General features: G+C 42.4%; 1 protein-coding gene across 4 annotated transcripts in view; it reads left to right on the forward strand.

Annotated features, from left to right (window-relative positions):
• ARHGEF28 (Rho guanine nucleotide exchange factor 28) overlaps positions 1–24,627 on the forward strand; it is a 330,335-nt gene that overhangs the window by 148,965 nt on the left and 156,743 nt on the right. For all 4 annotated transcript variants that reach the window (XM_067031143.1, XM_067031144.1, XM_067031142.1 and 1 more), the window contains 3 exons: positions 10,214–10,397; positions 13,737–13,917; positions 17,172–17,244. In XM_067031143.1, coding sequence (XP_066887244.1) covers positions 10,214–10,397; positions 13,737–13,917; positions 17,172–17,244 — 438 coding nt within the window. The remainder of the gene's footprint in view (positions 1–10,213; positions 10,398–13,736; positions 13,918–17,171; positions 17,245–24,627) is intronic.

The following is a 24,627-nucleotide window of genomic DNA, read 5'->3' on the forward strand; positions in this document are numbered from 1 at the left end:
TAGGAAACCCATAAAGGACAGATTTATTACCAAATACAGGTTCCTAGGTTTTAAAAAAAAATTTGGAGGAGTTTTAAAATTAATGCATCATGGGTATTGACTAAGTCTGGGATATATGTTTTTCTTGGAAATCTTGACATTTTTCAAGCAGTTGTGTATACACTCAGTATTACTTTCTAGCTTTCTGGCACTTCTGATAGTATCTGGCGGGACAGACATCTCCACACTTTCTTTTCTGACATTTAAAGCTGGTATTATATTCCTTCCGTTGCTAAGGTAACCCACTGGATGACTGCTAGTGGTGGAGAGAATGTTTTTTAAGACAGGTCCTATGGTAAATGGGTAAAATTGTTTCACATTACTTAGCCATGCACATGCACACCAATGTGCATCATTTGTGAAGTTTTAAAATCCTTAACCTAAAACTGGTTTCTCTATCTTCTGTTACTTTTTTTTTTTTTGCGGTACGCGGGCCTCTCACTGCTGTGGCCTCTCCTGCTGCGGAGCACAGGCTCCGGACGCGCAGGCTCAGCGGCCATGGCTCACGGGCCCAGCCGCCCCGCGGCACGTGGGATCCTCGCGGACCGGGGCACGAACCAGCGTCCCCTGCATCGGCAGGCGGACTGTCAACCACTGCGCCACCAGGGAAGCCCTGTACTACTTTACTTAAAAATTTATTTAAAAACTACCAAATGCTTGGAGGTTAAAAGGCCGATGGTTGAAAATGGGTGGGAGAGGCCTGGCAAAGGGGCCGGGCAGTGAGCCAGAAGTGATGAGATAATCCTAGGGAAATGACCAACCCTGTGTCCTGGTGCAGCGCCCCTTTTACTTGGCCCTAGTGAACTTTACAAGACCTTGTGTTGACTCTTTCAGATATGGGCCTTGATGTGGGCATGAGGCTATATACATAGAAGCCTGTATCTTCTGTAATTCTACCCTAGGTTTTAGTTTATAATGATTCTCACATGCCTACTTTCTCTTCCCCACATCTATAGCTATAGCAGCTTTTATTTTTCAGATTTGTCATGAGAGTGTGTGTGTGTATGGGCATGTGGAGACAGATGAGGCCGACATCTGGAGAGTGGGGTGCAGGCCTGAGCCCTGAGGATTGGTGAGGCTTAGTTTCCTTCTGTTTGCTTTTCCCGACTCTCAGTTTGTTGCTTTATTCAAGTTCTATCTTTTCTGCCCTTCTCTTCTTGGGTTTGTCTTCTTTTATCTAATTATCTTTGCCTAACTGGAAGCATAACAGTTAGGAACTTGAGTTTTAAAGGTAGAAAAGCCTGGGTTCAGATCCTTGATGCTCTATTTACTATCTGAGTGAGCTTGGGCAGTTGCACAATTGTGTCAAGCCTCAGTTTCTGCCCCTACCTTGTTCATTGCCCTTCAGGATTAAACGAGATAACACATGTAAGTTGCTTAATAAATGTTAGATGGAAACAAGAAATATAAAGTCCTTGTAGTCATTGGCACCTAGCAAGAATGAATTAAAGGTGCATGTTGTGGTTTATTTCCCTTCATGGGTAACAGCCACCATCTGGACTTCTAATTAACTTTTCCCAACCTTCCACCCTCACTCTTATCCCAGGTAGGCTTTGTCTTATATATTGACTTCCTGTTTGTTTTATCCCATTTATCTTCTCCTTCTCTCACCAGAATATCCCTTCCTGAGTGTGCCCCTGTGCTGAAGGAGGGGATAAGATCTCCCACTAACATTGTAGCTCATACCCACAAAGTTTAGCATTTCTCAATCTGGGCTTGGCTGTTTCCTGGTTGTGCTTGAATTCAGAATCCCAATGCAAACTTCCAAAGGCCATTTCCAAGATATGATGAGTCTATGCTTTTTCTTCTTGTCAATTAGACTGCAGTGTCTTTTCATTTGTCACCAAACAGAACAGGGTTCCTGGAGGGTCACTTGGAAGGGTGCCTGGAAATTCCACAGGCTCACCTGTGGTGTGAGGGGAGAGCAGAAGAATGCCCAATGCATAGTATGCTGTCAACAAATATCTACTGAATGAATGAATGGTAGATGTAAATCAGAGCCTTGAAGAAATATTAACAAATGAAAAAATTTTATTGCACAGGCTGGAAAAGCTGGTATGACATAATTGCTGCTTACGGCACCTAATGACCGCCTGCTGCCCAAGCCATGGGGCTGTAGCACATTTGTCTTATGGCACGTCTGGTGTCTTTCATTTTTTTTTTTTTTTAAAATAAATCTATTTATTTTATTTATTTATTTTTGGCTGCGTTGGGTCTCCGTTGCTGCACGCGGGCTTTCTCTAGTTGCGGTGAGCAGGGGCTACTCTTTGTTGTGGTGCGCGGGCTTCTCATTGCGGTGGCTTCTCTTGTTGCAGAGCACGGGCTCTACGGGCACGGGCTTCAGTAGTTGTGGCTTGCGGGCTCAGTAGTTGTGGCTCACGGGCTCTAGAGCTCAGGCTCAGTAGTTGTGGTGCATGGGCTTAGTTGCTCCACGGCATGTGGGATCTTCCCGGATCAGGGCTCGAACCCGTGTCCCCTGTATTGGCAGGTGGATTCTTAACCACTGCGCCACCAGGGAAGCCCTGGTGTCTTTCATTGTTGCAATTATAGTGCCTCTTAATCACATAACTAGTTCCCTTAAATTATGATTTTAAATTATAACCAGAGGAAAACTGCTTGCAAATATACATAGATCTATGTAGTGACTATTATATTTTTGTATTAAAAAGATCAGACAAATATGTATGACTGGTAAGTCCCCCCATACAGCCTGTCTTAGTTCTTGAGACCCCTGTCCCATATGTTATTTTCGTTATAGCCTGCTGATAATCTTGGATACTAGGCTGAGTAGATACTCCTTTCCTTTTTTTTCAATTTATTTACTTATCTACCTATCTATCTATCTATCTATTTATTTATTTATTTTTGGCTGCGTTGGGTCTCCCTTGCTGCATGCGGGCTTTCTCTAGTTGTGGCGAGCAGGGGCTACCCTTCGTGGCGGTGCATGGTCTTCTCATTGTGGTGGATTTTCTTGTTGCGGAGCACGGGCTCTAGGCGCACTGGCTTCAGTAGTTGTGACACGTGGGCTCAGGAGTTGTGGCTCACAGGCTCTAGAGCGCAGGCTCAGTAGTTGTGGCGCACAGGCTTAGTTGCTCCATGGCATGCGGGATCTTCCCGGACCAGGGCTCAAACCCATGTCCCCTGCATTGGCAGGTGGATTCTTAACCACTGCACCATCAGGGAAGTCCCTCCTTTCCTTTTACAGATCAAGCAACTTAAAACTTGAGAATTCAGTGGTCTTTCCAAAGCTACGTCCCTGTAAGTGTTCAACTCCAGATCTTTCAGCTGTTTAATCTGCTCACGTTGCACTACACAGTTGTGTCTGGCTTCTTAATATCTTGTGTTGTTGTCCATGTTGTATAAGTCACTCTGGAAACGTCCCCAGATTGTGAAAGCCAGAAATCGTATTACCATCTCTGAATTCTGATAAGGACTTTTTAGTGTTTCAGCTGATTTAGTACTAGTTCCACAAGGTAAGTATAACGAACCTATATGAGGTACAAAATCCGTGAAGTGCATTCCAGTGCTGTATATCAAAATGTGAATTTTCTGGAATGATTGTGTGTGTGGTTGGTGTTTTCCCAGATTTTCAGTTAGGAATTGCTGTAATCTGAGTGTCTCAAATGTGTCTGATGCAGAGCAGACGCTTCGGGAAGCTAAAACCTGCCATTATGCTTTTTTAGTCCTCTTCTATCTTTTGGCTACATGATCCCACCATGCCTGCCATGGTTGCTATTGTCCATGGGACATGCTGTTACCATATCTTTCCTATGAGTGTGTTTATATTTGCAATTACTATCCTAGACTCACCAACCTCTGATCTTCCGTATGGAAGGCTGATTTGTTTATACACACACCAAAGCCCCGATCAGAGCTACCCACAGGGAAGATGCCATAATATACAACTTCTCCTCCCATTCTCATTAAGAGTCCTGAAAAATATCAGAGATGATGTGTGATGCTCATGCCAAATACTCTCTTCCACTCTCCATGTAAATTTTTGCTAATATTTTTTTCATTCTCTTTCTGCTCATCGTTTTTGTATTTTATAAACATCTGTAAACTTTCAAATCGTGATGCATGATGTAGGTTGATTAACCTGTAGAGCAGTTTCCTTGTAGGTCAGATAGTTTATTTATTTCTGTTCACACTCTTTGTGTAAGCCTAGAGCTATAGTTTACCAGACAGGATTTCATGGGCAAGATATTTATTTTATTGCAAACTAAAGTGGGCTGGCCATGTGCTTCCCCCTTTGTGTTCACGGGGCCTGGCATATGGTAGTAGTTTGACTCAATGTTTGTCTGCTCAATGACTTAGACGCACAGATTGAGACCTCTATGAGTATATATGTGGCTTTGGAAACCAGAGAAGAACTTGTTTTAATTGATAGGATTTATTTTTTAATTCATTAAAAAATGAATTAAAAATACATTTTGTTCATAAGCTTACAGGGTTGAATACATTTCAGTGGCTCTACTGAGGAGTTATGAAACATTAGTAAACCCTACAAAGTAGAAGGACTTCTGAATTAACTTGTTTAAAAATAACATTTGCTTCTAGATTATTATCCGCATCACAGTTTTAGTATTTTGCTAAATGTTTAAGGCCATATCTTGGCTTGGCAGCAAGTGATGTAGATTAAAAATAACTTGTAAGGGCTTCCCTGGTGGCGCAGTGGTTGAGAGTCTGACTGCCAATGCAGGGGACGCAGGTTCATGCCCCGGGTCCGGGAAGGTCCTGCGTGCCGTGGAGCAGCTGGGCCCGTGAGCCATGGCCGCTGGGCCTGCGCGTCCGGAGCCTGTGCTCTGCAATGGGAGACGCCAGAGCAGTGAGAGGCCCATGTACCGCAAAAAATAATAATAATAATAATAACTTGTAAAAGTCACAAACTTTTTTTGGTCTTATTCGTTGGTGAAATTTGTTAGCTAATAAAATCTTAAGAGATGATGGGGAATACAGTGGTATAAAAAGGAGGCATAGATATGGATTTTGTTAACCAGATGTTTAAAGTAGCAGATCTCAACCCTGGCTTTTACTTAGAATCACTTTGGAATCTTTAGAAAAGATTGCTGCTTGGGGGTGACTTCCCTGGTGGTCCAGTGGTTAAGAATCTGCCTTCCAGTGCAGGGGATGCGGGTTCGATCCCTGGTCGGGAAACTAAGATCCCACATGCCACAGGGCTACTGAGCCCATGTGCCATAACCAGAGGGCCCACGTGCCGCAACTGCAGAGCCCACGTGCTCTGGAGCCTGCGTGCCACAACTAGAGAGAAGCCCACGCACCACAACGAAAGATCCCGTGTGCTGCAACTAAGACCCAAAGCAGCCAAAAATAAATAAATAAATACGTATTAAAAAAAAAAAAAGACTGATGCTTGGGCCCTTCCCTAGAATTTTAATTGTTCTGAGGAGGGCCTTGAACACAACTATGTGGGGGTGAATGGGAAGAAAGAGGGTGAGACATACAGACATCATTGGACCCCAGAAGTACCAACACCCCTCATTCTTTCCCAGCCACATTCAACTCTTTCCCCTTAGAGCTATTATGCTGACTTTCAGAGTAACCGTTACCTGGTTTTTCCTTATAGTTTTACTACCCATGTATTTGTATATAATATGGTTTGTTTTCACTTTTTAAAAACTTCATATTAATTAAAACATATTCTGTGTATTCTTTTGTGACTTTTCCCCCTCAACATTATATTTCTTGGTTTCTTCTATATTGGTCTGTAATTCGTTTTTATTGTTAGAATACTTGTGTGTGATTATACTGCAACTTATTCTATTGTTGATTAAGTGATTAATCAAGTGACTAAGATCACTTCTATTTTTGACCATTTTACATTGTTATGCGTGCTTCCAGATGCATACAAAGCATTGTCCTCACTGGGGCTTGTATGTAGGAGTGGAATTGCTCAGCCATAAGACATTAGTTTCTTCAAATTTATTAGATTATACCACAATGTTTTACAAAGTGGGTGTGTCAATTTACATTTCCTCTAGCAGTGCATGTGAGTTCCTGAGGCCCTGATAATTTATTTTTCAATCTTCCAGCCTGAATTTCCTGCTTCCTTAAAGGCACAGTCAGACCTTGTGTAGGTGTGATAATGGTCCCAAGTTTGGACTGAACAATACATAAAATCAGCTCCTTCAGTAACAACCAAACTGGCCACCCCTGCTCTTGTGCCTCAGGTGCTCCGGAAGGGCTCTCGGTCTTTGCTGTATTTCACGGATCTTTGATCCCCAAAGAGTCAAGGCAAGGATGAGTATTCCTAGGACCTTGGGTCTTTGACGTGACAGCCTCATTTTCTAGGCAGAGAAACTGAGGTGTGGCAGCGTGAGAGGCGTGGGCTTTGAGCCTCCCTCCCTGTCACAGGGGCAGATGAGCCCTACTTTATGCTGTGTTGGGTATATTGATTGAACATCACAGCCTGCTATTCCTTTTTGTGTCTGGGTGATCTTGCTCCCAGGATGGTACACGTCACGCCTTTTAATGGTTTCCATTAGAGCAATTATTAGTAATTCTGCTTTAGTTACATTAGTTCAAATAACTCCTGGTACCAAATAAACAGGAAGAGACAAATTTATTTGGTTAAAAAAAAAGTTCATTTTACTTAAACACCCCCATGTCTACCAAATTGTAGAACCCCTTTCCACAGCTTGTTTTCCTGACTCCTGTTAAGAATCTGAAACTCTATAGCAAGCAGAATTATTTATATATGTCGTGATGTTTCCTATTTCAAGCTGTTTGCCTGATTCTGGGCTCTGAACTTCTATACTGAGTGATCAAACTCTTAACACATTTTGGGCAGCCTTTTGTTTCCTCAAACATCAGAAGATCTTCTCCTCCCTGGATGTGGAGGGACGGAGAGGGGCAGCAGTGAGCCCTCAGTCCCACATGTTTTCTGTCCTCTCCCACTGAACAGGGTATGAGGATGGAGCCAGAAAGGAGAGAACAGGGAGCTGGGCTAGCAGACAGGCCTGGGAAGCTCTGCTGGTGCAGGAATCAGGTTGGGTACAGTGAACTACAGCCCAGGTTGGAGGGTATTTAGGGTCTTGCTCCAGGTACTAGAGGGAGTACCATTTAAATGGTTGACACCATACTGCCTTTATCAGTGGTATGATTTTAAAAGGGAACCCGAAAGGTTTAGGAGCCGGGGCCGCACAGCAGGAGGTGAGCGGTGGGCGAGCGAGCAAAGCTTCATCTGTCGCTCCCCGTCGCTCGCCATCACTCGCGTTACCCCTGAACCATCCTCCCCCTCCCCCGTCTGTGGAAAAATTGTCTTCCACAAAACTGGTCCCTGGTGACAAAAAGGTTGGGGACAGCTGGTTTAGATGTTCCCTTTTGGTCGTATTTCTCTTGGAAAAAAATTGTATCTCGTATAACCATGGGCATTTCTCCCTAGGTTCAGACTGAGATCCGTGACTTAGAAATCCCATCCTCATGTGGCTGGTTACAACCTCATGCCTCATGCTGACTGGTACATTGGGCGGTGTACTCGTGTGTGTGTGTGTGTGTGTGTGTGTGTGTGTGTGTGTGTGTGTTGTTACCTGATCCTGACAAGTCTCTTCACTATTATTATTTAAGGAGGAAAAAGAGTGTAAATGTTACCAAACATGCCTTGTTGGGAATCTGTTAAGAGTAAAAAAGCTTACTTTCTAATTAAGTGAGTTTAAAGATCAAAGACTTAAAAGGATAAAATAATTAAAGATAAGTTCTTTAATAGCCTTTAGAAGATAGCAAGTATGTTAAACAGATGTCTGGTGGGGTGCACTGCTTTGTCTGTTTTCAGATGTTTTGGCATTTCAGATATCATTTTACCGAGGGGGGTCTGTGCTGTGTCACGCAGATGGATGATGGAGAAAATATACAGTGAAGTCTGTGGCATTTACATAGTTGAAATATAATGCCTTATGCTCGTTGATCTAGATATAGAAATAGTATAAACCAACTAAAAATGTAAGCTAAGCAGTTTTCTTTTGCATCCATGTGCTGTGGAGTACTTCCTTCTGATTGTTTCAGACTAGATTTTGGATGCTGGCTCCACACACATCATCATCACAACCTGCTGGTAAGACAAAGCTGAGTTTATTACCGGCCTTGATAAGGGAGAACTCTGCCTCCACTGAGCCTTAGCAGAATCTTGAGGGGGGAAGACAAGGTTGGGATTTTTTTTTTTTTTTTTTTTTTTTGTGGTACGCGGGCCTCTCACTGCTGTGGCCTCTCCCGTTGCGGAGCACAGGCTCCGGACGCGCAGGCTCGGCGGCCATGGCTCACGGACCCAGCCGCTCCGCGGCACGTGGGATCTTCCCGGACCGGGGCACGAACCCGCGTCCCCTGCATTGGCAGGCGGACTCTCAACCACTGCGCCACCAGGGAAGCCCCAAGGTTGGGATTTGTTGAGAACTCGAAGTTTGGTTTAATGAGGGTCTTTGGATGCAGGGGAGGAGTGATGGCAAGGGAGTGTCAGGGAAGGGATTTTGATTAGGTTTAGATAAGGATCATGATATAGTAGTTAAAGATCGGTTTTGTGGCTTAAACTGTCAATGCTTCCTGCTAAAGAGTTGATGGGCCTTAAAGGAAGTTCCTCTGACGAATAGTCAGTCTTTGCCTAGGCAGGAGTCTCCTGGACTGGTGAAGTTATGCTAATGAAGACGACGGAATAGCAAAATCATATTAGTGTAGACAGTAAGCTGGGTGGAGAAGTAGGTAGTTTTTGGCTTCAGTGTCCAAGCTGTGTGGGAGTATGTACTTTGTGTTCACAGATTTTTCTCAGGAGGTATCAAGAGGTAGAACTAAGAATGATAGATGCTGCAAGTACCAGCTGTAGCCATGTATTAAAAGCTAACTGTCATGGGTGGTCATCAGGGAAAGAGCCTTTGGTCATTTATTCATTCAACAAGCAAATATTCATAGAGCACATACACATGCCAGGCACTGTGCTAGGATAAAAGACAGATAAGGTCCTACCCTGTTGGGCCTTCCACTCCAGTGTGATGCAGCATCCTCTGGATCTCTTTCAGATTACAAACGGTCAATAACATTACTTAACTGGAGGGTATGTATAACTCAGATTCTTACTGAGTACTTATTCTGACAGATCTTGAGTGTTAGGATTTTCATGTTCAGTTGTTAAGACTAGGTTTGTTTTAAGGTGTGTCTTGATGTCGATGGAGTTCATGGGCCTACCTTTTTAAAATGTAAGCAAATGTATTCTTTTACATGTTTCCAATGTAATGTTTGTCATGCGCCAGCAGTGTTCCAGGCACTGTGCCATTGTAGGAGAAATACAGGAGTACAAACTCTATACAAATTAGACAATTTAAACATACACAAATAATTGAGATTTTAGTAGTCAGTTGCCATTCAACTCAATAAATACGGAGTGACTTCAGTTTGCCATATACCATGCTAGGTGTTAGGAATAAAAAACTTCCAGGACGCCCTCAGCCTGTAAGAAGATACAGTCAGGAAACAACCATAAGACACAGCGGCAAACACCAACAGCAAAAACCCAGACACAAACCAAACAGGAGCCCCCTTATCAAGGGGGATGTGAAGAGGCACAGGCCGAATTTTTGAAGCAGAGTACTGGTGTGTGTGGCTTTGGCAACGCTGAAATCATCCCAAAGCTCTGATAAATGGGTAGAAGTACCTCCACAAAGTTTGAGAGACCATGGACTCAGAGTCCATTTCTGCCCCCGCTGCTGACCGGAGAGGAGCACCTCTGAGGACAAAATGTGGAAATGGAGGCTCCTTGACACTCTTGGCCTCTAGTAGCCTGTCCTGCTAGGGTAACAGCATCTCCTTAGAGGACACCTTGGAAATTGATGATGTCTGTTTCCAAAGGATGGTGTGTGCTCCTAGCACTTGTTTTCCATGGATGACCTCACTGAACATGAGCGAGAGGTGGTGCGAACATGCACCATAGTGCACAGAACAGCATTGTACCAGTGATGAGCGAAGCTGGCTCCAGCACCTCCCTGACCTTGGGCAAATCACTTGACCTCTCCACATCTGTAAAATGAGGTTTCTGGATTAGATGCTTTTGATGGTTCCTTCCAGCTCTGACATGTTTTACTATTACTATTCTTACTTTGACAATCCCTTTGATAAAATATATAAGACAAACTTTTTAAATGAAGGAACTAATATTACATGTTTTTCTTTTCAGTTTCTCTACATAGAGAGTCTCTTCTGCACCTGGCTGTGAGATGGGGCCTTGCTAAGCTTTCCCAGTTCCTCCTGTGTCTCCCTGGAGGAGTCCAGGCCTTGGCTTTGCCCAACGAGGAGGGTGCCACGCCATTAGACTTAGCTTTACGTGGTGGATGCTCCAAGCTGTTTGAAGACATCACAAAGTGAGTTTGGATACCTGATAGATTCTCTCTCAGTCTGTTTCTCTGAAGTCTTCCAAGCATTATGGAAAAATTAAAGTAACCAAACCATGAACTAACATTGGTTTATATTTTACCATTAATTCCCATGTATAAAGTACAGATATATACATATCATACATAAACAGATATACAGATATATTTGGTATTCACATTTCATGGGGGAGAGGGAGTCAGGAAAAATGTCTTAAAAGGCTCCATGGTCGGGGGGCTGGCTGTAAGAAGAAGAAAAGTTGGGAAACACTAGCCTAACCCCTACTTATCTTTCAGGTTTTCACTTAAATGTCACTTCATCAGAGAGGCCTTCTATGTTATGGTCTTTTACAATTATGATTAATTTACAGTATTAATTGTGATTAAAATTATGATTAATTTATAATATAAATCATAATTTATAATTTTATATATATAGTCATCATTTATTTCATACATGTCTCCATCCTAAATCATTTGAGGACTGAAACTATTTGTTTTACCCACTGTGTTCAGCAGGTACATTCATTGAAAGAATATAAGTTTTTGTTGAATCAATGAATAACAAACCCCAAGATACTGTGTAGCCAGTGGGCTGGTTATTAGGATCTAGAGATAATGTAAATGAAATAATTTGTCATCTGTAAAGTTCTCTATGTTGAGGATGATACCAACACTTTTAATGTTTGTTACTTAGAATGGTTCAGATTGGTCATTATATCCTATACAGTGATTTCCTTGACTTAACATGTGATAAAAAAATAAGTGGGAAACTACAGTGAAAATGACAAATTACTACATACATAAATATTAAATATTATCAATGTTATTACATGGTGTGTCTTAATGGACTGGTATGTTTCATTTGTCCCATGGAACTCAATTTAATTAATTTACTGTCGTATGCTACCTAAGTGCATGTTGAAGTTACAACTTTCTGTTTATTTTTGTTCTTACTTGGTCAAGTGACCGCCAACTAAGGAAAGAGCCCATCCCAATGGAATTGCCTTTATCTTTGCTCTACCATGACCCCACTTTCTTTAGCTAAAAAGGTCGAGACAGGACCACTTCCTCTGACTTTGTCATTGTGGATAGTTCAGGGTTACACTGAGGACATGGAGCCTCACTTCATCTTTGGTAGCTTTGTATCTTTCTATTGTGTCCAAGACCAGAAGATGACATGTGTTTTTAAAGTTTACACATCCTCTATGTCAAAAAAACCAAACAACCTAATCAAAAAATGGGCAGAAGATCTAAATAGACATTTCTCCAAAGAAGACACACAGATGTCCAAAAAGCTCAACATCACTAATTATCAGAGAAATGCAAATCAAAACTACGATGAGGTATCATCTCTTACCGGTCAGAATGGACAAAAAGTCCACAAACAATAAATGCTGGAGAGGGTGTGGAGAAAAGAGAACCATCCTACACTGTTGGTGGGAATGTAAATTGGTGCATCCACTATGGAGAACAGTATGGAGGTTCCTTAAAAAACTAAAAATAGAGTTACTGCATAATCCAGCAATCCCACTCCTGGCATATATCCAGAGAAAACCATAATCTGAAAAGATACACACACCTGAATGTTCATAGCGTCACTATTTACAATAGCCAAGACATAGAAGCAACCTAAATGTCCATCAGCAGAGGAATGGATAAAGAAGATGTCTTACATATATACAATGGAATATTACTCAGCCATAAAAAAGAATGAAATAATACCATTTGCAGCCACATGGATGGACCTAGAGATTATCATACTAAGTGAAGTAAGTCAAACAGAGAAAGACAAATATCATGTGATATCACTCATATGTAGAATCGAATTTAAGAAATGATACAAATGAACTTACCTGCAAAGCAGAAACAGACTTACAGATACGGAAAAGAAACTTATGGTTACCAAAGGGGAAACACTGGAGGGAGGGATAAATCAGGAGCTTGGGATGAACATACACACACTACTATATATAAGATAGTTTACCAGCAAGGACCTAATGTGTAGCATAGGGGACTCTATTCAGTATTCTTTGATAACCTTTAAGAGAAAAAAAAACTAAAAAAGAATGAGTATATGTATATGTATAAATGAATCACTTTGCTGTACACCTGAATCTAACACAACATTGTAAATCAACTATACTACAATAAAATTAAAATAAAAAAGTTTACACATCTAATAAATCCATTCATGGATGGGATTAGAAATAGACTGTAAGCTAAATTTTGATTATGTGATGGAGCCTCCATTTTCTAAATTAATTACAAAAATCTTATAGCTCAGGCTGAATCATTCATTTCAGTGGCTTGTAGTTGGCATGGGGAGTTGTTTTCTAGAAGATTCTGAACTCCTTGCAAGTAATTGTGTCAAGAGTTTGGGGAGATGCCGCAAATCTTAGAGTACAGGTGCTCTTAATGGTCTCTTTTTGTCACTCCATGTGATGGAGATAGCATTTTTGTGGTTGGAGCTATACTATAATTTTGCTAATATACAAATGCTGATTAACAAAATGAGGTAATGGAAGAAGAGAAAAGAGACATAGAGCTAGTTCTGTGAACTGAAGAATCTGGGAGCATCTGGGGCCTGTGACAACATGCTGAGGCAAGCTGTTATCTGAGAGTACTAGCATCTCTCTCCTGAGGCCTCTTTACCATTGCTACTACATGACCTATAGGCCATCCAGAATATTATGACACTAACCATGAAGCCTACATAGAGCTAATAAACATGCAGTTGTTCTTAACCACAACAGAATGGAAAATAAGCCAATATTCAGGAATTTCATTTGGGAATATTGTTCCTTTGTTTATGAATGAATTCAAGAATACAACACGATCAAATTTATGCAAGTTTTAATTTGCATGAAGAAATGATTTACAACAGTAGACCAGTGTGTTGTGAATATCTCGCTTGTTTGTAACATCCGAATCTCACCATGCTCTCTGGAGATCATATCTGTTTTCCACTGTAATCGCCTAATAAACTGTCTGCTGCCAACTAATTTGTGGTACTACATGTGGTGCCATTAAGTCCAGAGGCATTTTTTCAGATTAAAGGGGAGAATGAGGTAAAATACTATGTTTAAAAGTCGGTACTGTTGCATTAATTATGTAGATCTTTATAGTATATAATATATGTGAACAGCTTTTCAATTGACGTCTTCTCTAGGTGGAAAAACAAAGATGACTTTATTAGGATCTATTTAAATGATCTTATGTACCTGTCTTCAGTGGGTTGCTTTTATGGCTTGTTTTGCCAGTTGGGTTTGTAACTTCAGGGATAATGAAAGGTATTGGGATCATGGGTTTTGATTTGTGATGTTTCAGCTTCCAGGGCAGACGTTCCCCAGGTTTCTCCCGAGTGCAGCTCAGCGAAGATGCCTCCCTGCGGTATATTCACTCATCAGAAACACTGACCCTGACGCTTAATCACACAGCCGAGCATTTGTTGGAGGCGGATATTAAACTCTTTAGGAAATACTTTTGGGATAGAGCCTTTCTCCTCAAGGTTTGTGCCCTTTATTGTGGTATAAGACATAATAACTCACGCTCTTTGAGAGTGCAGACAGCAAACTCGTTGCTTTGGGAACAGTATTTTGGGAGGGGGTAGCACTTTCTTTTTTTCTAATGGGACTTTGAGGGACATGGAATTAGAAACTGTTACACCAGTAGAAGGAAGATTATTATATGATATTTTGGCGGTAGGTAGAAAATAGTAATTTGTGTAATATTGTTTCCTTTACTTTTCATGAACCAGCATCACTGATGTTTAATATTCTAATATTGGGTATTTTCTATTAACTTATTGACTATATTATAATTCTTATCTAAAGCAGTTGGTTTTAGGGTTATTTTAAATGAATAATATCTTCTTCTGGGATTTCTTAAGGCTTAGATATAGTTAAGCCTTTGTTTCAGTGTACAGATTCTTCTTGAATGGGGACTGGTCACTTGAGACCAGTTCTTTTTCAAAGAGATTTTTCCCCCTCCCACCGTGGCCCAAACATCAGCTTTGACTATTATCAGAGCATGCCCATCTCAGGGTTTAAAATGTTGCATCTTCATTATTTTTATTTATTTGTTGAATCTGGAAGACTGTAAAGCATATTCATATATTTTAATTATTATTAAGTAGAATGTTCTTTTGAGTAAAAGGGCTTCAGTCAATTTAGTTGTTAGTGCTCAGGGGTATAATGGTTCACTCACTAGATCGTGTGACACCCCCAGCAAAGTCTTCTCAAGCACATCCATTAATAAGCACCAGTTTCATGACTATATAGGCTTTACAAAGTAAACAGTCAGTTTACTGTTATCAGAAAACTGATATTGGTAATTATCAGTTTTGGTTTTTGTAAAATGTTTGCTTTATATAACTAAATTGAAGGTTTAACCAGAAACATCGTATATCAAAGATTATTGCTTACTCCATAAAGGGTTTTATTAAATAATTAAAATAAACATGCTCTTCAGAGTGTGAACTACCTCTGTTGGGTTTAGGGAGTTTAGTGGATAATTTTCTGGCATACAGTATTTCCTCATTTTGCTTAAGGATACTTTCTGTTTAAAGAAACAGAAGTTCTCAACCATCCCTGTGGCTTCTCACCCAGGCCCCCAGGGGTGGCTATTTCAGTGGGGCAGAGGCTGGGCCTGGCCCAGCAGCCCTTACTCAGGGTGAGTGCCTCTCCCTGCAGTTTCAGAGGGGCAGAGCTCAGCAACACATGTGTCCTTAGAGGGGACACTCAGACTACAGCAAGACCACAAAGCTCCTGCAAAGGCTAGAGCATGCTCCATGTAAAGCAAAAATTCTGAATATTTGTGCATTATAAAAACTTCCAGCTTCTTAGGTCGGATTCGTGATTACTTGTAACTTGAGATAATTATTACTGATGACATTGGGGGAGATGTAGGATGAATAAATCTAGATGCTTTAATAATTGATTGTAGTGGACTTTACAATAACAAAGACCAAATGAAGTTTACTTTCCAGTTTATCAGAGATTTTAATTTTATGGAAAACACTTGATAAAAGAAGAATCCATTGCAGTGGGATGGCCTTGTGTTCCAGGTATCAGCACCCCTTTTTCATTCTTCCTGTCCTAAGCTTTTGGCTGGGTAGTGCGTAGGGAGACTGGGAAGGGCGTAGGCAGACTGGGAAGGGAATAGGGCTGAGGTTCTTTAAGACACTGTGATATTGTAACTTACAATAAGAAATATATCTGGTCTCCCTCCATGGTTCTTGGCTCACAGCCCCCCAGACCCTTAGGATTTCCTAAGTGTGGAGCGGATAAAGGTGTTTTTTGTTATGTTAATGAGGCAACTTTTGGAAAGCACCTAAGGATGGGGGCTAGTTACCTGTGGAGCCAATCGCCTGGTAACTTTCAGTCCCACCTCCGCGACCTCCAGGGAGGGGAAAGGACCTGGAGATGGAGTTTAATCACCAGTGTGGACAGGGATTTAATCTATCATGCCTGCGTAATAACGCAAGCCTCCATAAAAACCTCAAAGGACTGGATTCAGAGAACTTTCTAGGTTGGTGAACTTGTGGAGGTACTGGGTGACTAGCCTGCTAGGAGGGGCATGGAAGCTCCGTGCCCTTTCCCCATACCTTGCCCCAGGCACCTCTTCCATCTGGCTATTCCCGACTTATATCTGCTTATAATAAACCTGTAAGCTAGTAAGTGGTTGTCTTTGGCCTTGAGCCTGCATGATTAGCCCTCTTTTAACCCCAGGTACTCATGCTACCGTCTCCTTAGTACCTCTCCAGACATATACCTGCTTCCGTCCATCCGCTAATTCCATGGCGGGCCCTAAAAGAGAGAGTACAGTGTCCTGGGAGTAAAGGCTGGGAGCTGTTAATAGCCACAGAGGGTGGGTGACCAGGTACTGCTTGTTCCCTGCCTCTTTGTGATTTGCTCAGTTACGTATATTTTCATGTTCTTTTTGCTCTGGCCTCAGGATGTGCTGAAATAGTCATGAGCAAGGCACTTGATATGCTGAGCTTAATAACATGCCCGGCGTGGGGAGATTCAGGGCTCTGGGTCAGTTGTAGGGTTGCTTGCCTCAGTTTGCCCATGTATTTGTTTTGGAACATGTGCTGATGCAATCTTGGGCAGTTTTTGACACATCAACACATAATTCTGTCTCTTCGCATTTTCACTGGCTGTGGGGAATCTATCTGAAAATAAAATACAGAGGGCTCTAAAGGCATCTTCTCTCTACAGATCACAACTCAGTCTTGGCCAGGGACAGCCTGCACCAGCATGTGCCAACATGTAGCCTAAGGCTTATGCTCATCCTGGGTCCTCTCTGTAATAGTGGTCCTACCCCCACCTTCAGGCCCCCAATCCCTGTGTCTTAAGGGTGTGGATGGAGGTTGGTCTAGGTGGGCAGATGCATCAAACAGAAGTCCTTACAGGTTTCAAGATTTTTCTGTTCTCGGTCCTCCTTTTGGTTCATGCGTTGTCAGGTTCCTGAGAACCTTCTGGTGGTGTGATCTGGGGAAGCAGTGAGGACTAGTGGCAGAGACAGTTTTGGCCCTTGTCTCTGGTTCCTCCTTCTGTCTCTCATGTCATCCGGGGTGCTGCTTACATGTTCTCCCAGCAGTTTTACCACCCTATCTGCCCCCGCCTCTCCAGGCCATGCCTCTGGCCTGTCCCGGCTCTGAGATGCTCGATTGTGATTTTCATCTCTTGTTGCTTATCTGAAGCCTCAAATGGCTTGCAGTGATTTTTTTTTTTTTTTGTTCCTTCCTCTCTCTCTTAGGCTCTTGAAGAGCAAGAAGCCAGGTCAGAGGAAAAATCAGATATGCCCTCCAGCACTGCAGAAACCGAAGAAGGTATGCACGCTCCTTCCCGACCCTGGGAACCCAGAAAGTGCTCAGAACTAACTAGTCACCTGGGAGTTGAAGTGTGTGGTGGAGGAGATCAGGGGCTGAGGGACTCAGAGGCAAGAGCAGGGTGCTGGGGTGCCACTGGGCCCCGGGGTCCTCCAGCGGCACCGAACGAAGGTACCGTGTGTTTCCACTTTTTATTCAGTTAGCATTTACTGGGTTCCTCCCACATTCCTGATATTTGGGGACCTCTGCTGACACACAGAGAGTGTTCCCCTCATTTCCAAGTTCAGTCCATTCGTTCTGTTCAGTCCTCCGTCACTCACCTGTTCTCCAGCTTACTCCACCTCTGTGGAGCTCTTGCTCTGTGCTGGCCCAGGGGGTCTTAGAGGATGGAGGCCGTGAGGGTGTCTTTGTTGCCATGGGTTCTGGGGAGCACCGCTGGTGTGTAGAGGTGACGGGAGGGGGCATGCTGGGGGTTCTTCAGGGTACAGGCGGCCCTACCCAACCCAGGTTGTCCTGCACAGCCCTGATGGAGCTTCAGAGACTGAGTGTACAAATCTGCTGGAGGTGGGCATCCACAACAAGAGGTGTATGTTTAAAATACATTGTCACTACTCTGTTCCACATCGTAACGTGGAGTCGTGTTGATGGCGCACCTGGACATAATACCCAGCTTGTAGGCAGGAGTATCGTCCTTCGTCGTTTTCTCTAACTTGGCAGTTTGTCTGGGCATGTGATCTCTACTTCAATTCAGGTTCTTTCCCCTTTAATGTATGCAAGTAGGTCTGATCTGTTAGCAAGTCCTAGTAATAAACACGGGTTTTGATTCGCTGGAGTATCTTACCTCTGTTCTTGAATACTCCTGTACTATTTATATGGAATGGATGGTCGTTTTGTTTTCTTGTTTTCCAAAACCCAGTTGTTTTAGGAATCTGACCATACATCACTATGTCTTCCAGGGTAGTCAGGGCAAAGGTTTTAATACATATTATCTTATTATCAATTACATTCCTTTTGCTTCATATTTTAGAGTGTTTTTTATTTTTTGAAACTAAATGCGAGGTTAGGTTTATTTATGTCTGGGGGTGGGGTTCTATTATCTACTTAATTTCAGATCAGTGGGGGCAGACGTTACAAAATATCTGTTAATGTAAAGCGACAATAGTCTGATAGGGGTGAGACGCAGCATACTAGATGCTGGGGTTAGGGAGAAAAAATAGGACAAGACTCCTGTTCCCAAACCACCAGTGTCGACAGCTGGAAGACCGGTTGTTCTAAGTGTGTGCGCCGCACGCACCTGCACTCAGTCCCTGGTTAAGCCAACCAGTTGAGCTTCCCGCCCAAGCTGCACCGCTTGGGCCCCTGTGGAGTTGCCCTTGCTGCTCTCCCCTGTGGGTGGTGCGCTGGCTGCGTGGAGAGAGCTGCAGCTTGCCGTACCTGCCCAAGGAGGTGGTGGTGGGTTTCACACTTTCTCCTGCAGACCCGTGGGAGAAAACTCTGGGCTCATGTCACGAGCACTGTCATCTCCTGAGCATTGGGCTTGGCTTTTACTACTCTGACAGTAACTGATCAGGTTTCTTGCTTCTAGTTGGCTGGTAAACCTGGGGCTAAGTTTCTGGCCTGCCGGTTGCAAATTTGTAGGGTACTGCTGACCGCGTTTTGATATTACCCTTATTTCTTTAGCCTTCACTCTTGCTCTTTTTTTTAAAAAATCAACTCCTGATTTTTACTCTATCAACGTATACATTTTTCTTCCCTTGTAATCCACCTCCAAACTGACTTAGAACAAAGTGAGGTCTAAACAAGTGCTGAAATTCTAAGTTCTTGCCCTCAAGGGACTGACAGTTTGGGACTAGTGCAGAAAAACAAGCTGTCCCAGCACAATATAAGTGCTATAGGAGTCATAGGCAAGTAATACTGTGAGAACTCTGTGGTGTGTGATGGTGGGGTGGTCAGGGAAAGCTTCCTGGTGGAGGTGACCCTGGAGCTGTGATCTAAGGGAGGGAAGGGAATTCTAGACAATGGGACTATATGCAATACAGAGCCCTGAACCAGATGATGCATTGGGGGAGATGCAAGTTGTTTTGTGGTCCTGGAGTATAGCGGTGTGTATATGATGCCAGGAACATAGGCCTGAAAGAGAGGCAGATCAGCAGGGCTTGTACACAAGGCAAGGAACTGGAACTCCACCTTGACAGCTCTGGGAACTGTTTTAAGCAAATTAGATCAGGTTGTTATTTAGAAAGGTCACTCTGCGAGAGTGTGAAGAATGAGTTAGAGGGGCCAGGGGCTGCGGAGAGTAATGCAGAAGACAGTCTGCACCACAGTAGTATAATGAGATTGGAGACAGAGGGACCGATGGATACTGTCCTGAAGGTGTAGGATGTCAGGTGGGTGTCAGTGGCAAGGGAAAAGGGTGATTCTTCCATTGCTGGTGTGTCCCTGTGCGGGACAGGCCTTACAGGAAGCAGGATCGTGACAAAATACCTACTCAGTTTTAGACAGGTTGAGTTTGATGGGCCCAGGGGGGCAGGCAAGTTAATATCCCTGGATGCCAGCTGGACTGAAGTCACTCAACCAATAAGCAAAAGAATTTGGACAGAAACGCAAGTTCTCTAACGCCAAATAATTAATGTGTATATTTTACAGACCTTGTAGACCGTGCTTTTATCTGCATACGTTTGGAGGACATGTTAGAAACTGTGTGCACATTCCAGCAGAGGGCAGTATTCACATAAAGTGAAAACATTCAATTAGCTTTTGTTCATTCATAAGCCTGCAGGTGACTCAACTGGAAGAACAAAACATTTTGAGTGTAAGAGCTTGGTTGTTTGTTTGTTTTTTTTTCCCTTTAACCCCCAAAGCAAACTTTCCCTTTGAGATTTCACAGAAGATTCTTAATAGATAATGTTCTCCCTCCTGGGGCAGTGGGTAGAAAGGGAACTTTTAGCTGCCATTGATTAAAAGATTATAATACCTTTAGCTTGGAAATTTACTTTGTCTCTGTTAGTGTGATAAATGGTTTTATTATTGTCTCTGAACCAATTATGTTTTCATAACTTCATTGTAATTGTCCTCCCAGAATGATGGGATGTTATTCCAAATGAATTATATGGCCACAAGGTCACCTCATTTTCACTGTGTTCAGATGAATAAGCTAATTATGAGTATGTATTGCTCCACCAACTGACTCCGTTTTGTCCCTTGCCGCCTTTTTCGTTATTTGATCTCCTACTCTAGGAGTTCCTAAAGAGCATTGTACCGAACACCAACCTTGGAAGATGCTCTGAAAAATAAGGATTCTTTGTCCAAATAAGTAGGAAATGCTATATATGAAACCCCCCCTATTGGAAACTGAGAATACATTTAACGTTTTGTAGGTTCTAGTTAAGTCTTGCACTCAAGAAACCCGTGTTTCTTGTTTAACCTAACAGTTCTCTAACTCGACCATGGGAGTGGTCTGTGGAAGGTGCTTTGGAAATGTTGCTCTTCCTCATCTCCCCTGATCCTGCCCTTTCTTAAGCTTATGTCCTCCTTTTTCACGATCATGTGGGTTCTCTCCATCTATTAGTACATAATGCTCACTCTTGGGAGGGAGCTAGGGAGGCATTTTTAAAACTACTCATGGTCATCTTGAGTACTGAGACCACCCATGTCTCGCCACACAGCCCACTGTACTTTTTGATGTTGTTCAGGAGGCTGCTGCCTGCCTAGAGTCTATGGGGCCATAAGACAAGCAACCATTGCAATAGTGTTGACCACTCGCTGTATGAATCCATTTTCTTTCATTATTTTGCAGTTTTTTAAACACCCTGTGTCATTTGCTGTCTCGACTTTTATGTGACTAGTCCTTTACCGTGTTCACTTCTCCCCATTAATTATCTTCCACGTTCTCATTTTACGAGGACATAAGGAGTAGGGATTGGGACACGAGTGCCAGTCACAAAGGGAGAGGGCAAAATCATCTCCTTCAGGGCTGAGGCAGCAGCTCCCAGTGGGCTCAGAGGGGCTTCCTCCTCACCATCCTGTGCGAGAGGCCATGGGTCCAAACTCAGGGCCCGGTCTAGGCAGGCAGATGTGAGCCCTACAGGCCCATTGACTTACCCATTCAGTAAGTCTTTTCTGAGCACCCATTCTCTGCCAGGCACTGTTCTCAGCACTGGTGATGAAGCAATAACCAGAAAGGCAAAGAGAAAAAGCCCCCATCTCATGGAGTTTACTTTCATTGAATTTCACTCATGCCTTTGTGGAGTGCCGCACACCGCTCGAGGCGCTGGGGATGCAGCTGGGAGCCGAGCCAAGGTTGCACACTCAGGGAGCACACGTCCCAGTGGCCATGGAGAGAGGGACATTTCTGGGAGTCAGGAATCACTTCTCCCCATTTTGTGCACAAGGAGGTGGTAGCAGAGAGAGGTCACATAACTTGTGTGAGGTGACACAGCTTGCTCAGGCAGTCAGAACTCAGGTGGGTAAATCCTTACCCACCACACTGTAGATACCCACCACCCTTCTCAACCAGACTGTTTTCCAATTAATCTTCGGACTGCTGCTCTCGAGTTCTCTCCAGCTTTTGTGTGATGGAAAAGTACAAAATTGGAATCGTTGCCTTGAAATGAGCTCTCTTCCATGTGACCTACCTGTCTCATAAAGTCCTTACGATGGGAGATTGTGACCCACATGCAGAGACAGGTCTTGATGACACATCAGCAACAAGCAGACTCTGCTAAAACCCTCAGCTCTTCCATGAACTGGCTTCTGAACAGGATGCAAGTTACTCAGCTGTGTTTCCTTTTGTGGAAAATGGTGGAGTGGGAGTGTCATTTCATACTTCCTTCAAAATAAAGTTTAAATGAGAAAATACAGGTGGGGCACCTTGATCAGTATCTGACTGTGTATGCTTAGCCAACACTATCGTGTGATGAGTGCAAGTTATAGCACGTGGCTAGAGCGGACTTAGTGGTGATCATGTGTGTGCTGAGATATCAGGACATAGCTCTTCACCTCATAGTGACCAGGTGAGCAGATTTCCTGCTGGAACATTCCTTAGGCGGGGGTGCAGCTCTTCTCTGTGTGCTCTAAGTGAGTGAAATGGGAAGAGAGAGTTGTGTGGTGGATTCTCTTTTTTTTTTTTTTTAATTTTTATTGGTGTCTAGTTGATTTACAATGTTGTGTTAGTTTCAGGTGTACAGCAAAGTGAATCAGTTATATATATATATATAAAACTTAGTTTTATATATATATATAATCATTTATATATATTATATATATAATATAATATATATATATATATATCCACTCTTTTTTAGATTCTTTTCCCATATAGGCCATTACAGAGTATTGAGTAGAGTTCCCTGTGCTATACAGTAGGTTCTTATTAGTTATCTATTTTATATATAGTAGAGTGTATATGTCCATCCCAGTCTCCCAGTTTATCCCTCTCCCCTTTCCCTCTAGTAGCCATAAGGCTTTTCTACATCTGTAACTCTATTTCTCTTTTGTAGATAAGTTCATTTGTACCCTTTTTTTTAGATTCCACATATGAGCGATATCATATGATGGATTCTCCTTATTTGAATATCTCCTGTGAGATATTATTGGGAAAACCAAGAAGTCTTTTTATCCGTGCAAAATTTCCTTTCCAAGATTTTTCGTTTTGAATACTGTGGCTCAATGTCTTTATAGAACTGTTGAATATGGTTCCAATGTCTTACCAAGATGCAGGTCCTTTAACCAGGGTGGCTGGGACCTGAGGTGTTGGGGATTTAGGACAGCAATTAAGGAGGCTGTTCTGCAAGGGTGTTTACTCAGCTGGATACACAGCTCTTATCTTAGCCTGATTGTGGAATATCCATCCAAGGACTTAGTCAGTGTTGCTCGCCTAGAGGCTAGGTACCTGGGCATTTGCAAGACACTTACACTCCATACCTGGAGAATGTACTTCCTAGCCCCAGGAAGTCACCTGTGCTTCTTTCATTTGACAGAGAGGCTCAGTGTTCTCTCTGTTTCTTTTAGAGACTGACTTTGCCAGTCCATGGTCTCCTCCTGCCTACAGAAGAGAATGAGCTTCATCCTTAAAAGGCCAAAATAAGATCTCAAGCTGATATGATGCTCATTTTGTGTATTGTTTTAATAATAATAGTATTTTCTCCCATATAAAGAAAAATTCTCCACCTTGCCTCCCCCAGTTCATCACAGAATTAAAGAATCCTAGTTTGAGCTGGAAAGAATCTCAGAATCCTCAGAATTCACCTAGATACAACGGATTCTGCTCTCATCTGCTATGGATACTTTGTTCCACCTGGGTCCGATTAGCAGGTTAGGAGGAAGGACAAGCATTTACTAAACATATTGACTGAGGAGTCTAATACAGTTGAAATAAGCTTATAAGTTGAAGGTATATTTATGGAGTTTCCCCCCCTGAATTGAAATAGACTCTAAGTGTGAAATCTTAGGGACATAAAAGTATTCCCAAGAGAAAATTGAATCTTGTTTATATTGTTGAAAGATGACTTTGCCTCATTTTATTCAAACAGTTGAGTAAATTAGGAAAATTATGTCCTGACCTCAGTTTAACGTATAATGATTTAGAGCTTCTGCTTAGTTGATAGTTGCCACCAAATTTTGGAGCTGAGGGTGATATCTTTTATTTTACTCCATGACTTAATTTTTGACTGTTTGAGATTTTATGGGGATGGGGGGTGGGGAGGGTGGGAGAGAGTGCACACTCTAGATGTAAAAAAAATCTATTTTATAAAAGCATATTAAACATAGAGTTACCATATGACCTAGTGATAACACTCCTAGATACGTACTCAAGAGAAATGAAAACATAGATCTCCTTAAACTTACACACAAATGCTCAAAGCAGCATTATTCATAACTGCCCCAAATGGAAACAATCCAAAAAGTCCATCAGCTGAGGAATGGATATACAAAATGTGATCTATCCATACAATGGAGTAGTATTTGGCAATAAAAAGGAATGAGATTCTGACACAGTATAACACGAACGGACCTTGACAACTTGCCTTGTGAAAGAAGCCAGTTACAAAAGACCACATATTGTATAATTCCATTTATGTGAAGTATCCAAAGTGGGATCCATTAAGACAGAAAGTAGATTAGTGGTTACTTAGGGCTGGGGTGGGAGTGGTGGTGGTCGGGGAGAAATGGGTAGCGAGTACTAATGGGTATGGGGTTTCTTGTTGGGGTGATGAAAATGTTCTAAAACAGTTGTGGGGATGATTGCACAGCTCTGAGTATATTAAAAATCATTGAATTGTACACTTTAAATAGATGAATAGTATGGTATTGAATTATACCTCAAAACTGTTATATATATGTATACATACAGACATATATATACATGTATATACATGCATATAT

The sequence above is a fragment of the Kogia breviceps genome, chromosome 4, assembly GCF_026419965.1.
Source record: "Kogia breviceps isolate mKogBre1 chromosome 4, mKogBre1 haplotype 1, whole genome shotgun sequence".
NCBI classification, from domain to species: Eukaryota; Metazoa; Chordata; class Mammalia; order Artiodactyla; family Physeteridae; genus Kogia; species Kogia breviceps.